Raw genomic sequence first — 14,979 nt, 5'->3', positions numbered from 1 at the left:
CATGTGGGACAGGGCCTGCGTCCAACCTGATTAACTTATATCTACCCTAGCACTTAGTACAGTGATTGGCACATAATAAGCGCTTAACAAGTACCACAACATTTTATTGTTATTATTCACTTCCATGAACTGCTCAGCCCAAAACGAGCAGAGCCATGGAGCGCCTGGAGATGTGGGCGCGGAGTACTTGCTCCATCCCATCTGTGCCTTGGATCATCTGACCCTACCCCTGGGATCTAATGGTGGAAATCACAGTTGCAATAAATCAAATAAGTGCAGACTCACATTTCACCTTGGTTCTGGGTTTAACATTCACACATCAGTCTGTGACATCGAGTATGCATCAAATAGAACCTAAGTGTTGTGAATCCATTTTGCACCATGTTATTTTCTTTTTCTTTCATAAAAACAATAAAACCCATCTTCTCTGAAGATTATAAAGGAGTTAAGCATCACCAATCAAACCTAGAAAAGGAAAAGAAACCATCATTACCAAAGTATAGTATGCCTTTGCTTGCCTTCTTTCTGCCCTTGAAATAGTTGCAGTGATGAGCTAATGTTAAAAACTATTTTTCTTCAAGTATCCGCTTGAATAAATGATTTTCCTATGACATACAAGTTATCAAAATAAGATGTAATGATCAGATGCAGAAATTTTTATATTCATGTAAGTAGACTAGTATTGATAAACTCAAAAAATATGTTCAGAAAATGAATTTAGTGGAATAAGGAGGTTATCTTGTGTTTAAAAGTGCTTAATGTACATCTATTTTTCACTTTATTGTACACAACACCAAAGCGTTCCAGTGTGGACAGAATTGGCTTCTATGTCTTAAATTGTGCAGTATAAGATACAAAGTATAGGATATATGCATATTAGTCTATAAATAAAACATTCATTACATTTAATGAATCATGGAGTTTCTTTGTGAGACCAAGTACAGGGTATTAAGTAGACTGAAATAGGTTGTGTTCTGTGCCTTTATGTCAAAGACTGTTGAGAGGACAGGGAAGAAAATGATACTTAAATGTGACTGATATTTTTCTTTTTCAACAGGGAGATAAGTTCAAATGATGAATTTGACCTTTCCTTAGATGATATAGGGAATGATCTGGTAACAAAACTTTACTCATTTATTTGTCAGTGAAAATTAATAGGTTCTTAGTTTCCTTATATACTGAGAGAATTGTTTTAATTGCATAATTGTCCCTCACCTTAAATAGGTAGGAGAAGTTAATCATTGAGTGCCTCTTGTATGCAGCAAACTCCACGAAAGGGAGTGGACACTGGGGTGGTGATTGCCGGAGGGACGGGAGGGAGAGCTTTGTCTATAGTGTCTCCGCTAAAGGTGGAGGTGACAGGTGTGGATTTGTGCCTCAAGAGGGTACATTGGGAATGGAGACCAGTGGGGCAATGATAACTTTGGAAAATTGGAGGTGGTCATGAGAGTAAAGCTTTCTTTAAAGGAAACAGAAGCTTTGTAGGGAGTGGCTGTGCAGGGGAGAGAAGGCAGTTGAAGAGATTGTGGTCTGATAGAGGAATTTCAGAATTGGTGAGGTTAAAATTGTACCACTGCACATTTGGCATGTATGTCCATGATATGCAGGCTGTTTCTAATACTTTTTACAAGAAGTTTAAATTCTACTAATATGTATAATAAGCATTATGCCACAGATGGCACATCTTACATGGTTTTCTTCTTTTTACCTTAGGAACCGAAGATATACTTTCAAAATCCAGAAGAGTTACTCCACATTTTCTCAAAGCTAGAGGAGCAAAACTTAAATCTGATACAACACTCTCAAGATATGGCTGAATCTTTTGAAGAATTTCAAAGAACAGAAAAAAATATGAAGGAGAAAATGTAAGTAATAAAGACACTCTAGGTGGGGAAAAATTGGAACATTCAGTCTGGAAAATAGCAAACACTGACAAATCCAGTAGTTTCAATGGGGCTGTTGTAAAATGTAAGGCTATTTCAGGAATATTTTCATCTACAGTGGATCCTAGGGCTCTGGATGGTAAAGACAAAGCCACTTTTTTTTTTTTGGTACTGCCCATCCCTTTCCCAGCAGGAAGCCAGGGATATACAGCAGTGTTCTGGACAGTGTCTTTCTCCAGGTGCCCTTTTAAACTGTAAGCTTCTTTTAGTCAGGAAACGTTTCTGATAATTGTCATATTGTATTCATTCCATTATATTTAGCGCTTACTATGTGCAGGGCACTGTACTAAGCTCTTGAGAGAGTACAGTACAACAATAACAGATATATTTCTTGCCTACAACAAGCTTACAGTGTAGAGGGGGGAGAATGTAGTCTCCCAAGTGTTTAGTATAGTGTTCTGCACATAGTAAGTGCTCAATAAATATGATTGAATGAATACCTACTATTGATTGACTGACTGACTGGCCAGTCTCAGTCAGGACAAGGATCTGTTTGGCTGTGTGTGTTTGACTTGACCTTAGATGTTCCAGTTCTTCCCTCTCCCCAGTTAGAATATGTTCACAGCTCCCCTTCCCCAGTCCCCTGTTCACCCCCACCTCAAAATGAAAGTTGGCATCACCGATTCCTCGTACTTATTTTCGGTCCTGCTCTTTTACTTGTATATTTGGCTACTGTCTGCTTGACTTCCCCACTGGATGTCTTGTAGTAAATGCCTGGAGGGCATCGTCAGCAATATCCTTTATTTTTGTTGACTGCTCCTATGTTCTCAGTAAGTGGGACCAAATATTGATAATGATGACAAAGGGGTGCTCATCAATATTAGCTTAGCCAAAGACTCAAAGACAAATGGAAAACCCCCCCAAGGGTATTATCAGAATATGAACTCATTCAGCTCTATTGCTTGATTTGTAAAGACACTTTTACTCTTTGTTTAGAAAGGATGTTCGAATTCCTGGTTGAGTGTGTCACAACACAAGGACACAATAAAACTTAGATTTTCTTTCTTTTGCTACAGAAAACAGAATATTGCTGTCCTAGTAGAAGAAAAAGAAATTCTTAAGCTTAGCTGCATTAAAGAAGAAGAAAAAGCAGCAGAATTAGCACTGAGGTCCAGCCTGTTTAGTTTTGGAGAGTTTAATTTAGAAACCCAGGTAAACTTTTATCTCTGTCCCTCTCTCTGCACACCTATTTTAAAAATAAATTTCCTTCATGATGGCCACCCTACTTTTCTCTCCACAATCCAGACCTGGTCCTAGAGTCAAGCTGGTAGACTTGAGGCTCTAGACGCAGGTCCTCTTCTGTGCTCTAGCTTGGTTCTGAGCTGCTAATTAATAACTGTAATTAATAAAGTGCTTACTATGTGCCAGGCACTGTACTGAGTGTTGGGGAGGATACAAGGAAATTGTGTTGGACACAGTCCCTGTCTTATTTAGGGCTCACAGTCTCAATCCCCATTTTACAGATCAGGTAACTAAGGCACAGAGAAGAAAAGTGACTTGCCCAAGCTCACACAGCAGACATGTGGCAGAGATGGGATTAGAACCCAGGTCCTTCTGACTCTCAGGCCTGTGCTCTATCCACTATGCCATGCTGCTTTCCAACAGGAAAATGCTATGAGATCCTAGCCAGGGTCCCGATGGCCAGAGAGTAGGCCAGCGTGGCCTAATGGAAATAGCATGGGCCTGGGAGTCCAAGGCCCTGGGTTCTAATCCTGCCACCACTTGTCTGCTGTGTTACCCTGGGAAGCAGTGTGGCCTAGTGAATAAAGCAGAGACCTGGGAGCCAGATGATCTGGGTTCTAATCCTGATCCACCTCTTCCCTGCTGGGTGACCTTGGGCAAGTCACTTAACTTCTCTGTGCCAGTTTCCTCTACTTCAAAATGGAAATTCAATTCCTGCTCTCCCTACTTAAACTGCAAGCCCCATGTGGGGAAGGGACTGTGTCAGATCTGACTTTTATCTACCCCAGAGAACAGAGTGATATTTGACACATAATTATAACAGCTAACAAATATCATGAAGAAAACTAAATAGTCCCTCACCTTAAATTCCCGGTGCCTCAGTTTCTTCATCTGTAAAATGGGAATTATATCCCACCCCCTCCTATTTAGACGGTGAGCCTCATGTGGACAGGGACTGTGTCCAACCTGATTATCTTACATCTATCCCAGCACTTAATACAGTGCTTGGCACATAAGCCCTTAAATACCATTCTCATTATACCCAAACCCTGGCCCCACCTTCTCACAGGGACCTGGTTTAGTGTGAACTCACCACATCCCCTCTTGCCATTGTTCCCGGTGGGCTAAGCACCAAGGCTCCAAATTTCTGGAGCAGCACCTCTGTCTCTACTCTTTAGCCTACGTAGAGACCAGGCCTTGTCTTAGCCTAAAGGCACATTCAGCTGCTTAGACACCAAAAGGAAGTTGTGATTGACAGCCATTCCCACCAGCAATGAAGGCAGCACAGAATTAGCAGGGGGAGAGAAGGCTGCAGTTAAGTCAGAGAGGCTGAAGGTGCTTTTCTTCTGCTTTGGCTGAAAGCGGTACAGAATGAAGGTGGGAGAGAAGAGATGTCCATCCTTCCATTCCCTCCCTAGCCCTTATCGAAACAGATAAACTGGCCTGCAACTCATTTATCGGGCAACAGTGCAGCAGAGGTGGGGTAAGGAATGATCTAAAGATCTGTCTTCCCTGCAGTGACTGGACATGTTGGGTGGGGACTTACAGAGCCTCGACTACTTTCATCAATTAGGGCATGACAGTTTTCTTTTGTACTGTGGTCCTTGGAAGTGGTGGTAAACCTAAACTCCAAATCTCAAAAAGTTACTTTACCCTTCTGATCTAAATGTCAGCAAACAGCAGGATGAAAAAAATGATTTCTCATGTGAAAATTGTCATTTACTAGTTGTGACATTTCAGGACTGTTAATCTACTGTGACTTATATAATCTATAATTTATTAATGAATAATTTACAATCCAGAATCTCTGTGAATAAGCTCTATATTGTATATAAGGGAAGTTTTATTAGGAAGCTATGTGTACTGTTTGAGCCATTTGGCACAGTAAAGCAGTTCAATAATTTGCTCAAAGTCTTTTTCCTTGTTGATCAGTGCTCAGCCACCCATCCACCCCAGCTTCCATCACAGAAGTCAGATTGGGTGGTAATCTTTGAATTTTTCATTGGTGGTAGTGATGGAGAAGAAATGGTAATTAATAGACCCCAGATGATGTCTGGAGGACTGTGATGGAGCATGGGGAATAGAATTCGAATTCCTCATAGCTGCTCCTCCATCCTCACTACTCACACAAACTACTCTCCTGGTGCTCCACAAAGGTGTCTTCAGTCACATTATAGTAGCTTCCCCTCCAAACCATGTTTCCCTGGGAGCAGGCCTTAAGCATGAAGTCTACTCTTTAGAGAAACTCCATCCACTGATACACTTGCATTTGTTTAAAAAAAAAAAAACCAAAAAACCCTCAGTACTAGACTTTTTTGCAATTTAACTTTAGTTTGTATGAAACATGTGTTATAAACAAATTTGTCAGAAGTTTTGTTATTTATTAATACATTATGACTTGGAACTAATAGATGACGTGCTATGACTTTTTAAAATGATCTCTTCTGTTAAATTAGATATGTCAGTGGTTTCTGATGCACTTTTTTTAATCCAAGGACAAAATGTTACAAATGTTAAGTAAAAAAGTCACTGAAGTGTTCAAATCCTGTGTGGGAGAACCTAAAGCTTATAATCTCAACACAATTCAAATGCTGATGAAAATAGAGCATCGACTGGAAGAACTCAGTGACTTGCTGGAGTCTGTTCCCAAAGAAACAATTGAATTGATTGAGCGGCCCAAGCGGAGAGAAAAGAGGAATAAGTATGGTCATTGTTTTTTATACACTTTAAAAGCAAACCTAATTCTTTATTTCAATTCTGCAAGACTCGATAGAATTAGGTCTTTTGGCCCTCGAAGTTGGATTACAATACAAGGTGTCATTCCCTGTTCCCAGGAAATTTGATAGGTATTTTGGGTGCAGAGGGAAAATCAGAACCTAAATTATTGGTAGTCTCAACCCATTTTATTAATTCATTCAATCATATTTATTGAGCGCTTACTGTGTGCAGAGCACTGTATTAAGCACTTGGAATGTACAGTTTGGCAACATTTTGTTTACTTCCCACCCCCTCATTTTTTTTTATAAATTTGGTATTATTCAGTAGAACAAATTACAAGCAGCAGCAATTCTTGGGCAGATTCCATATAAAAATAATTTGCAACCAGGTTGCCCACAAATTTAACTATATAACCATAGAAGCTTATATTAGGACCCACAGTTATTTTGAACTAATAAACTAAGATAATTCTAAGTTTTATAAAAGCACCATGAGCTCTTTGGAGGAAAATTTTCAGGTGTAAAGTTTCATGAATATTTGTATAACTGCTCCACATTTTTAACACCCATAAAAGTGAAGGACCATTACACAGGCTAGCAATAAGGGAGTAGGAGTAAAAAGAAAAAAGGGTGAAGGAAGAGAAAGGTCAAGGGGCCCTACAAAGTGCTGCTCTTTACTTTTATTGCACTCCCAAGTGTTTCATCAATCATATTTGACTCCTTACTATGTGCAGAGCACTGTACTAAGCACTTGGGAGAGTACTACGCAAGTCCCTTTAGGACAGGAATCATGTCTACCAACTCTATTGTACAGTATTCTTCCAAAAGCTTTACAGTAAGTGCTCAAATGCCACTGATTGCCTACCATCAAATAATATTTACTGAGCACTTCTTGTGTGCAGAGCACTGGTACACTATATTATGCACTTGGGAAAGTACAATATAGCTACAGTATACAATAAGTACTCAATGAATTAACTGTCCCCCCTTCCAATCTTCCTTCTCTTCTTACCCAGAGTTCTGCATGTCTTAGTGAAGGAATTACCTTTAAGTGCAAGACTTAATTTTAATTGGATTTAACTGCTTACTTTGTAACAGGCCCTGTACTAAGCATTGGGGGTAGATAAAAGCTCATCAGGTTGGACACAGTCCCTGTCCCACATTGGGTTTGCAGTCTTAATTCCCATTTTAGATGAGGTAATTGGCAAGAAGTTAAGGACTTACCCAAGATCACAGCAGAGTCAGAATGAGAACCCAAGGCCTTCTGACTCCCAGGTCTGTGCTATCCAATAGGCCATGCTGCTTCTCTGTGTTGACAGCTTCTCTCATTTTTACCCTTGTGGACACATATTTCAAAAAAGCAACTCCCTTGCCTATGGAGCATTAGTACATTGACCCATCTCCTTTTTCTACCCCAGTGTGTCACTATCACTGCTTAAAAAAGTAATGTTTTCTCAGCTCCTCAACAATAGGGGAGGGGAAAGTGTATAGTGGAGGCAATTGAGTAAATGTAGTATTCCATCCCACTTAGTGTTAAAAGCCCAAATCATACACAAAATAAAAACCATTACAGATGGCACTGACAGAAAAACACTGCCCCCCCCTTGTCCCACACACCAATCTCCTGCAATATGAAGTGAAGAGAAATACAGCACTCTATCCCTGGAGGGTAATTTGGACAAGGCTCTAGGAAAACACCCATTCTAAGTAAACTTGCAAGGGAAGTTTTCTCTCACTGAAAAATCTGATTTCTACTGTTTGAGTGTATTCTGCCAAATGACTCAGGATAAAAGTATCAGTACACCAAAGATCAATCTTCCTTATATCAGCCCTGTAATAACAGGAGACTTTTTCCTCTCTCCCAGGCTACGTGAAGAAAAACTGAAACAAAAACAGCTACTTCAGGAGGCAAAACTAAAGATTGCACTGGAAAGAGCAGTAGCAGAACCAACAAAAAAGGTTTGTTTAATTCATCAGACATCACTACACCAACATAAAATCCTTGTCACTGCCAGCCTGTTGCCCATATCCTCCCTCTGGCCTGGGACACTCTCACCCCCTTCAAAGCCTTCCTAAAAATCACATCTATTCCAAGAGGCCTTTCCTAATTAAGTTAAGCCCCTTTTACCCTCCCTCCTTCATCACCTATTCATTAATTCATTCAATAGTATTTCTTAAGTGCTTACTATGTGCAGAGCACTGTACTAAGCGCTTGGAATGTACAAATCAGTAACAGATAGAGATAGCCCCTGCCTTTTGACGGGCTTACAGTCTAATCGGGGGAGACTGACAAGAACAATGGCAATAAATAGAATCAAGGGGATGAACATCTCATTAAAACAATAGCAAATAACTAGAATCAAGAATCACCTATGCACCTCTAAAGCACTTAATACTTCATCTCATTTCATCTGATCTATAGTCTCTGCCTTAGACTATAAGCTTTTGGTAGGCAAGGAATATGTCTACCAACTCTACTGCATTCTTAGTGCTCTGCCTGAATACCATTGATTGCCTTGAAAAGGGAAAATCCGGCTCCCTTTTCCATTCACTGAGCAGATTTCACAACTTGAGATCAATTCAATTCCAAGGGCCCTGGTCTCCCACTTGGCTAAAGGGTCAGTCCAACTGCCAACTAGGTCCTTGGCATGCTAGGCATTCTGTCCTGCTCTTCTTATTCAATTACCAATCTGCCTAGGCTTTTTTGAGAGACATTAGGGTGAAGGGATGGAAAAGGGGCAGGGTCAAGTCTATATGGTTGTATGGTTGAAGCAATATTTCTTTTAACTGCATCCCTCCCAAGCATAAGTTTGGTCCCAAGGTGAGATTTGCTTCTTGCATGTTCAAGTTGAAAGATCGGTATCTACTAAAAAAAAAAAAAACAAAAAAAAAAAAACTAAGACTACACACTTTTCCCTAGTTTATACCAGGTTATTTGTAATTTCCCACTATTGCTTGATATTTTAATCAAAAACAGTGACCTTTTTTAAGATCAGTGTTAAATGTTGCTTATCCTGTGTTCCAGCTGGGAAGACGACTTGTGTTTCGCTCACAACCTCCTAGACAGGTTAAAAAGGAAAGTGCACATGAAGAGTCAAAACCTGAAGAACTAGAAGAGTATTTTTTTACTTGAATTAAGTAACCAATACCAAATTGCAGGGACCTGGATTATGGCAGAATGATGTTCTAGAGGCTAAGTAGAATCCATAAAAATATAGTTAGCCTGGTAGTTTCCCCCAACATACAAACACGTCATGCAGGTCATTCAGTCTCTTGGGCCTAAATCCCAATTTGGGCAATATATTCCTATCGCTCTAACTTCTTCACTATTTTAAAATACATTATTTAGGTTCCACTCTTAGGATTTAGTTGCTTATATAGGTTGAGAACACTTTGGATATGAATATCAAAGATAGCACAGATCTCTAACATTGCATTCTCAGAGTCAAAGATAAGTCTTTAGTGAGTTTAAGAGAATTTGAAGTTAACTTTAAAGGAAACATGCCCCAAACCAAAAATGTTGTAGCCTTTAAAAAAAAATTTAGGGATAACTTACTTTCACCTATAACAGTTTTCCCCCTTTATTTCATTATATGGTTTAATGGTTCTGAGAAATATATTTGCATGTAATTTTTCAAAGATCAATTAGATCAAGACTAGGACAAGATGAAAAACACAAAACTGTTCTTTATTCTAGAAATATACAAAAAAAAAGACAACCCCAAAGAGTCCGTGAAAAATGCTATTCTCTCATTTCCCCATCTTCTTCCTCCTCTTCAACACCTCTGATATAAAGGACATTATTACACCTGTAAATAGAGCCAAAATTAGTTTCACATAAATACTTAAGGTATGAAGTATATGCTTTAAGTTAGGTTTTTCTCCCCATCTTAGAACGTTCACCCTAAATGAAATTATTCCTAACAGTCATTGAAAAAATTGCACGATTAAATGTAACCATTTGTCTCTCAAGTGTATGTGAGAATCCTTTTAAGACTAGTCACTGATTATCACAATCAATGCTTTTATGCTCTTAAGTACTAGTTCATAGGATAGTACAATTACTTTTCAGCTTCCAGTTTTCTTTGAACTTGTCGAAAAAGTAAACTGATTAAGATCCATCAAATAAGGTGCTTGGCCAAACAGAGCCTAGGATATCAGCAATCAGATTTTCCATTTTATAGCCCAAATTCTTTAGCCCATGAATAAACATACTCGGCTAAAACCAGATGAAAGTTCAGTATTGAACAAGTCACAAAATTGCCATCTTGAAAAATTTCAAGTTATTAAATTCCACCTGTAGAACATTTTGTTGAATGTTTAAAGATGGTTACATCAAGATAATTTAAGAAATCAAGCATTGGTAGGCAAGAACTCTCCCATACTAATGTAAGTTAATACCCTCTAGACATACTAGTGGTCCAGCTCATAAAATTACCTTATTAGAACTTCACCAAGGTGTCCAGATAATGCCCCATCTATGTATTCTTCCGTATTTGCGAGCTGTCAATAAGAAAATATATTAATACACTGCATTGAGAAATGGGATAATCCAGTTTATTTGGCAAGCTAACCTCCATCTACTGATAAGCTTTTCCACATGTCATTCTGATAATTAAGTGTAGCCATAGTAACTTATTGTTCATAGGTGTATAACTTGGTTAAGAATTCTTTTTAAAAAAGTTTGTCTAATTTTTACATTTTTGCTTAATTGCACCTGTATATGATAGATACTATAAAGCAATAAATTCAAATTTCTCTGAAATAGTTTCCATATGGTTGATTTCGTAATCCCTTTATTTCATTTTCTTTAGGTTGGGCCCAAATTCCATACTGTTCTGCAGGTGGAAAAGCAATAAATGCCCATTTAAAAACATTAGGTTTTAAAAACTGAACATGGCAATAGTTTGCAATAGTCCATTTCCCTTAAAGTCCAAGTGAGGGGGTTTCAAAGTAAGGAATATACAATATGCTGAGGACTAATGACTTGACAATTCAGAAAACTCCATTTCTCTGCTCTACAACAAGGAGGAAGGATTCTCACTTCTCTTGTTCTTTCTACTTTGGGCCTTTGAATGCAGGGACCTATTCAAGTGGCCCTTGAAGGCCTAAGAGAAAACTAAGAAACCTTCAACCTGTCACTAAATCCTGTTGGTTCTACCTTCACAACCTCACTGAAATCTGTCCTTTCACCTGCACCCAAACTGCTATCACAGTGATCCAAGTACTTATCCAATGCCACCTTGACTACTGCATCAACCTCCTCGCTAAGTTCCCTGCCTCCTCTCTCCCCACTCCATATTACATTGTGCTGCCAAGATTTTTCTAAAAAATATTCAGTCTGTGTTTCCCTACTCCAAGAACCTCTAGTGTTTGCCCATCTACCTCTGTAACAAACTTCTTATCGTTGGCTTTAAAGCACTCAATCACTTTGCCCCCTCCATCTTACCTCTCAAATTTCCTACTACAATCCAGCAGCACGCTCATTTCACCCCCCCTAACGCTACCCTACTGGTTGTACCTCAATCTCATCGCTCTCGACAACTCCCTTCCTCTTCATATGTGACAAACGGATCACTTTTCCCTCCTTCAAAGCCTTATTAAAAAGCACATCCCTTCTAAAATGTCTTCCCTGACTGACCTCATTTTTCCTCTCCTCCTTCTGCATTGCCCCTGCACTGGATTTATACCCTTTATTTACCCCACCCTTGGCCTCACAGCACTTATGTACTTTACCATAATTTATATCTGTCTTCTCTAGGCTGTAAACGCTTTGTGAGCAGAGAACATGTCTACCAGCTCCATCATGTTGTACTCTTCCCAAGGGCTTAATACTATTGACTGATAGGCGAAAACCACCAAGGAAGGCAAATTGAGGTGAGAGACTGAAGAGTTAAATCTTGAACTTCAGGAAAAAACAAGCACTACTACTAACATTTTTTGAAGGCAAGAATAGTCTTAACCAATAACGCTTAGTGTTTTCAAACCCAAAAAGGAGCCTCAAAATTCACAAAAACTTGGCCACATTCTGTGATCAATTAATGGTATTTACTGATCACTTACTGTGTGCAGAACACTATAAGCTTTTGAGAGTACAATTTCAAGAGAGACATTCCCTGCCCAAAACAAACTTTTGGTATAAAGGCTCACCTATATTCCACCATCAAAAGGACAGCTCTAATTAGGGGTTTGATCTCCAGTCAGTGCTTTGCTTGGATTAAAGTCTGTAACTTTTATATTAGTGATTGGACTCAATCAATGCTTTTGAGCACTACCTGCAGAGCAGCGTACTACTAGGAAGAGTACAAGAATTTGCAGACATGTTTCCTGCCTTCAACGGGCTTACAGTTTAGAGGAGAAGACTAAAATAATGTGCTTACGAGCTAGCCAAAACTTCACATTTTTTAAAGCTCCACTTTGTTCCAGTTTAGTACAGTCCTTGGATGCTTACTGCAGAAAGGTTGGTGCTTCCCCATTTTAGCCACTAATTTTAATTACCTGCATGTTCATGTAGCCATCCACTGACACTAGGTAACCCTTGTACTCCATTCCCCATTTTAACTTCACCATCACCGGTTTGCCTGTTAGTCCATTCAGAAATGGCTTGGGATTCAGTGGTAAACTCTGCAGAAAATAAGGTTCGAGACAAATCACAAGTCAGGTTAGTATAGACAGGGATATTCAGCAGAAACAGGTTTCCATCCCAACTCCAGATTTCAATCCAAATCTCCCTAAGGGTTTATATTGTGTTTGAGCCCGGGGCACGTGCACTGGGTGTGTGTATTCATTTAGTCAATCGAAGCTGCATGGCTCAGGGAAAGAGCCCAGGCTTGGGAGTTGGAGGTCATGGGTTCAGATCCCCACTCAGCCGCTTGTCAGCTGTGTGACTCTGGGGAAGTCACTTGACTTCTCTGTGCCTCAGTTCGCTCATCTGGAAAATGGGGATTAAGACTGTGAGCCCCATGGGCAAATCACTTCTCTGTGCCTCAGTTACCTCATCTGTAAAATGGGGATTAAGATTGTGAGCCCTAAGAGGGGCAACCTGATGACTTTGTATCCTCTCCAGTGCTTAGAACAGAGCTTTGCATATAGTAAGCGCTTAACAAATATCATCATCATCATTATTATTACAGATTAATGGTGCAAAGCACTGTACTAAGCGCTTGGGAAGTACAATTCAGCAACAAACAGAGACAACCCTTCCCCAACAACAGCCTTGCAGTTTGGAAGGAGGGGAGACAGACATCAAAAGAAGTAGAGAGGCATCAATCGCATGAAATAGAACTAAAGATTCATCCATATCATTAATAAATAGAATAATATGTACATACACTATTAATAAAATAAGTAGAATAAATCCATGTAACATATACCCAAGTGGTGTGGGGAGGGGAAGGGCAGAGGGAGAGAGTCGGCGGGGAGGAGGAACAGAGGGAAAGGGGGACTCGGTCTGGGAAGGCATCCTGGAGGAGGTGAGCCTGCAGTATTCATTCATTCAAAGTTTTTATTTAGCACTTACTATGTGCAGAGCACTGGACTAAGCGCTTGGAATAGACAATTGGGCAACAGAGAGAGACCATCCCTGCCCAGTAACGGGCTCACAGTCTAAATGGGGAAGTCAGCGAAGCAAAATTGAACAAAAGACATCCTCAAGATAAATAGAATGAAGGAGAGATACACCTCATTAATAAAATAAATAGGATAATAAATAATATATACAAATGAGCCCAGTGTGGAGAGGAAGAGCAGAGGGAAAGGGGGGCTTGGTCTGGGAAGGCCTCCTGGAGGAGGTGAGCCTGCAGTATTCATTCATTCAACAGTATTTATTGAGCGCTTACTATGTGCAGAGCACTGGACTAAGCGCTTGGAATGGACAATTGGGCAACAAAGAGAGACGGGCTCACAGTCTAAATGGGGGAGACAGAGAAGCAAAATTGAGCAAAAGACATCAACAAGATAAATGGAATGATGGAGACACACACCTCAGTTAGAAAATTAACAGGGTAATAAATAATATATGCAAATGAGCCCAGTGCGGAGAGGAAGAGCAGAGGGTGGGGGGGGAGCAGAGGGAAAGGGGGGCTCGGTTTGGGAAGGCCTCCTGGAGGAGGTGAGCCTGCAGTATTCATTCATTCATTCAACAGTATTTATTGAGCGCTTACTATGTGCAGAGCACTGGACTAAGCACTTAGAATGGCCAATTGGGCAAGAGAGAGAGACGGGCTCACAGTCTAAATGGGGGAGACAGCGAAGCAAAATTGAACAAAAGGCATCATCAAGATAAACGGAATGATGGAGAGACACACCTCAGAAAATTAATAGGGTAATAAATAATGTGGGCAAATGAGCCCAGTGCTGAGGGGAAGAGCGGGGGGGGGGGGGGCAGAGGGAAAGGGAGGGCTCAGTCTGGGCAGGCTTCCTGGGGGGGGGGGGCTCTGAGGAGGGCTTTGAAGAGGGGAAGGGAGTGCGTTTGTGGGCAGTAATTAATAGGATAATAAATAATGTAGGCAAATGAACCCAGTGCGGAGGGGAAGAGCGGGGGGGAGCAGAGGGAAAGGGAGGGCTCAGTCTGGGCAGGCTTCCTGGAGGAGGGGAGCTCTGAGGAGGGCTTTGAAGAGGGGAAGGGAGTGGGTTTGTGGGTGGTAATTAATAGGGTAATAATGTAGGCAAATGAGCCCGGTGGGGGGGAACAGAGGGAAAGTGTGGAGGGGAAGAACGGGGGGGGGGGGGGGGGGGGAACAGAGGGAAAGGGAGGGCTCCGTCTGGGCAGGCCTCCTGGAGGAGGGGAGCTCTGAGGCGGGCTTTGAAGAGGAGAAGGGAGTGAGTTTGTGGGCGGTGAGGAGGGAGGGCATTGCAGGCCAGCGGGGCAGGCGGGCTCCGCTCCTTCAGGACCAGCCGCCGCCGCCGCCGCGTGAAGCCCGCCCCGAGCCTCCCCCCCCCGCCCCTCCCGGAGCCCTTCCTCCTCCTTCTCCCTCCTCCTGCTTCCCTCATCGTTTATCCGGAGGATTCGGAGCCCACGCGGCGGCGGCGAAGGGCGCCCTCACCATGATGACGGTTGGCGGCGGGGCCGGACCACAATGGCGGCGGGAGGCAGGCGGACGGGACGGGGACCGAAGGCGGGAGGGCAAAGGGCGCGC

The 14,979-nt window shown here is 41.3% G+C and overlaps 2 protein-coding genes across 8 annotated transcripts in view; one reads left to right on the top strand and one right to left on the bottom strand.

Annotated features, from left to right (window-relative positions):
• Positions 1–10,607, top strand: part of CCDC38 (coiled-coil domain containing 38) — a 27,089-nt gene extending 16,482 nt beyond the window's left edge. For 6 of the 7 annotated variants that reach the window (XM_029079259.2, XM_029079258.2, XM_029079261.2 and 3 more), the window contains 7 exons: positions 434–497; positions 1,058–1,115; positions 1,714–1,865; positions 2,960–3,095; positions 5,621–5,826; positions 7,708–7,801; positions 8,868–10,607. In XM_029079259.2, coding sequence (XP_028935092.1) covers positions 434–497; positions 1,058–1,115; positions 1,714–1,865; positions 2,960–3,095; positions 5,621–5,826; positions 7,708–7,801; positions 8,868–8,975 — 818 coding nt within the window. In that variant the 3' untranslated portion in view covers positions 8,976–10,607. The remainder of the gene's footprint in view (positions 1–433; positions 498–1,057; positions 1,116–1,713; positions 1,866–2,959; positions 3,096–5,620; positions 5,827–7,707; positions 7,802–8,867) is intronic. The other variant, XM_029079263.2, reaches the window with a different exon arrangement.
• Positions 9,510–14,979, bottom strand: SNRPF (small nuclear ribonucleoprotein polypeptide F). Its single transcript, XM_029079265.1, has 4 exons — positions 14,887–14,979; positions 12,341–12,466; positions 10,281–10,345; positions 9,510–9,651 (listed from the first exon to the last, which is right to left on the bottom strand). The coding sequence occupies exons 1-4, from the start codon at positions 14,887–14,889 to the stop codon at positions 9,585–9,587; spliced, it is 261 nt and encodes an 86-aa protein (XP_028935098.1). The 5' UTR covers positions 14,890–14,979; the 3' UTR covers positions 9,510–9,584.

The sequence above is a fragment of the Ornithorhynchus anatinus genome, chromosome 14 (assembly GCF_004115215.2).
Source record: "Ornithorhynchus anatinus isolate Pmale09 chromosome 14, mOrnAna1.pri.v4, whole genome shotgun sequence".
NCBI classification, from domain to species: domain Eukaryota; kingdom Metazoa; phylum Chordata; class Mammalia; order Monotremata; family Ornithorhynchidae; genus Ornithorhynchus; species Ornithorhynchus anatinus.
Note: the sequence above shows the minus strand (reverse complement) of the source record. Positions and strands in the feature narration are given on the sequence as shown.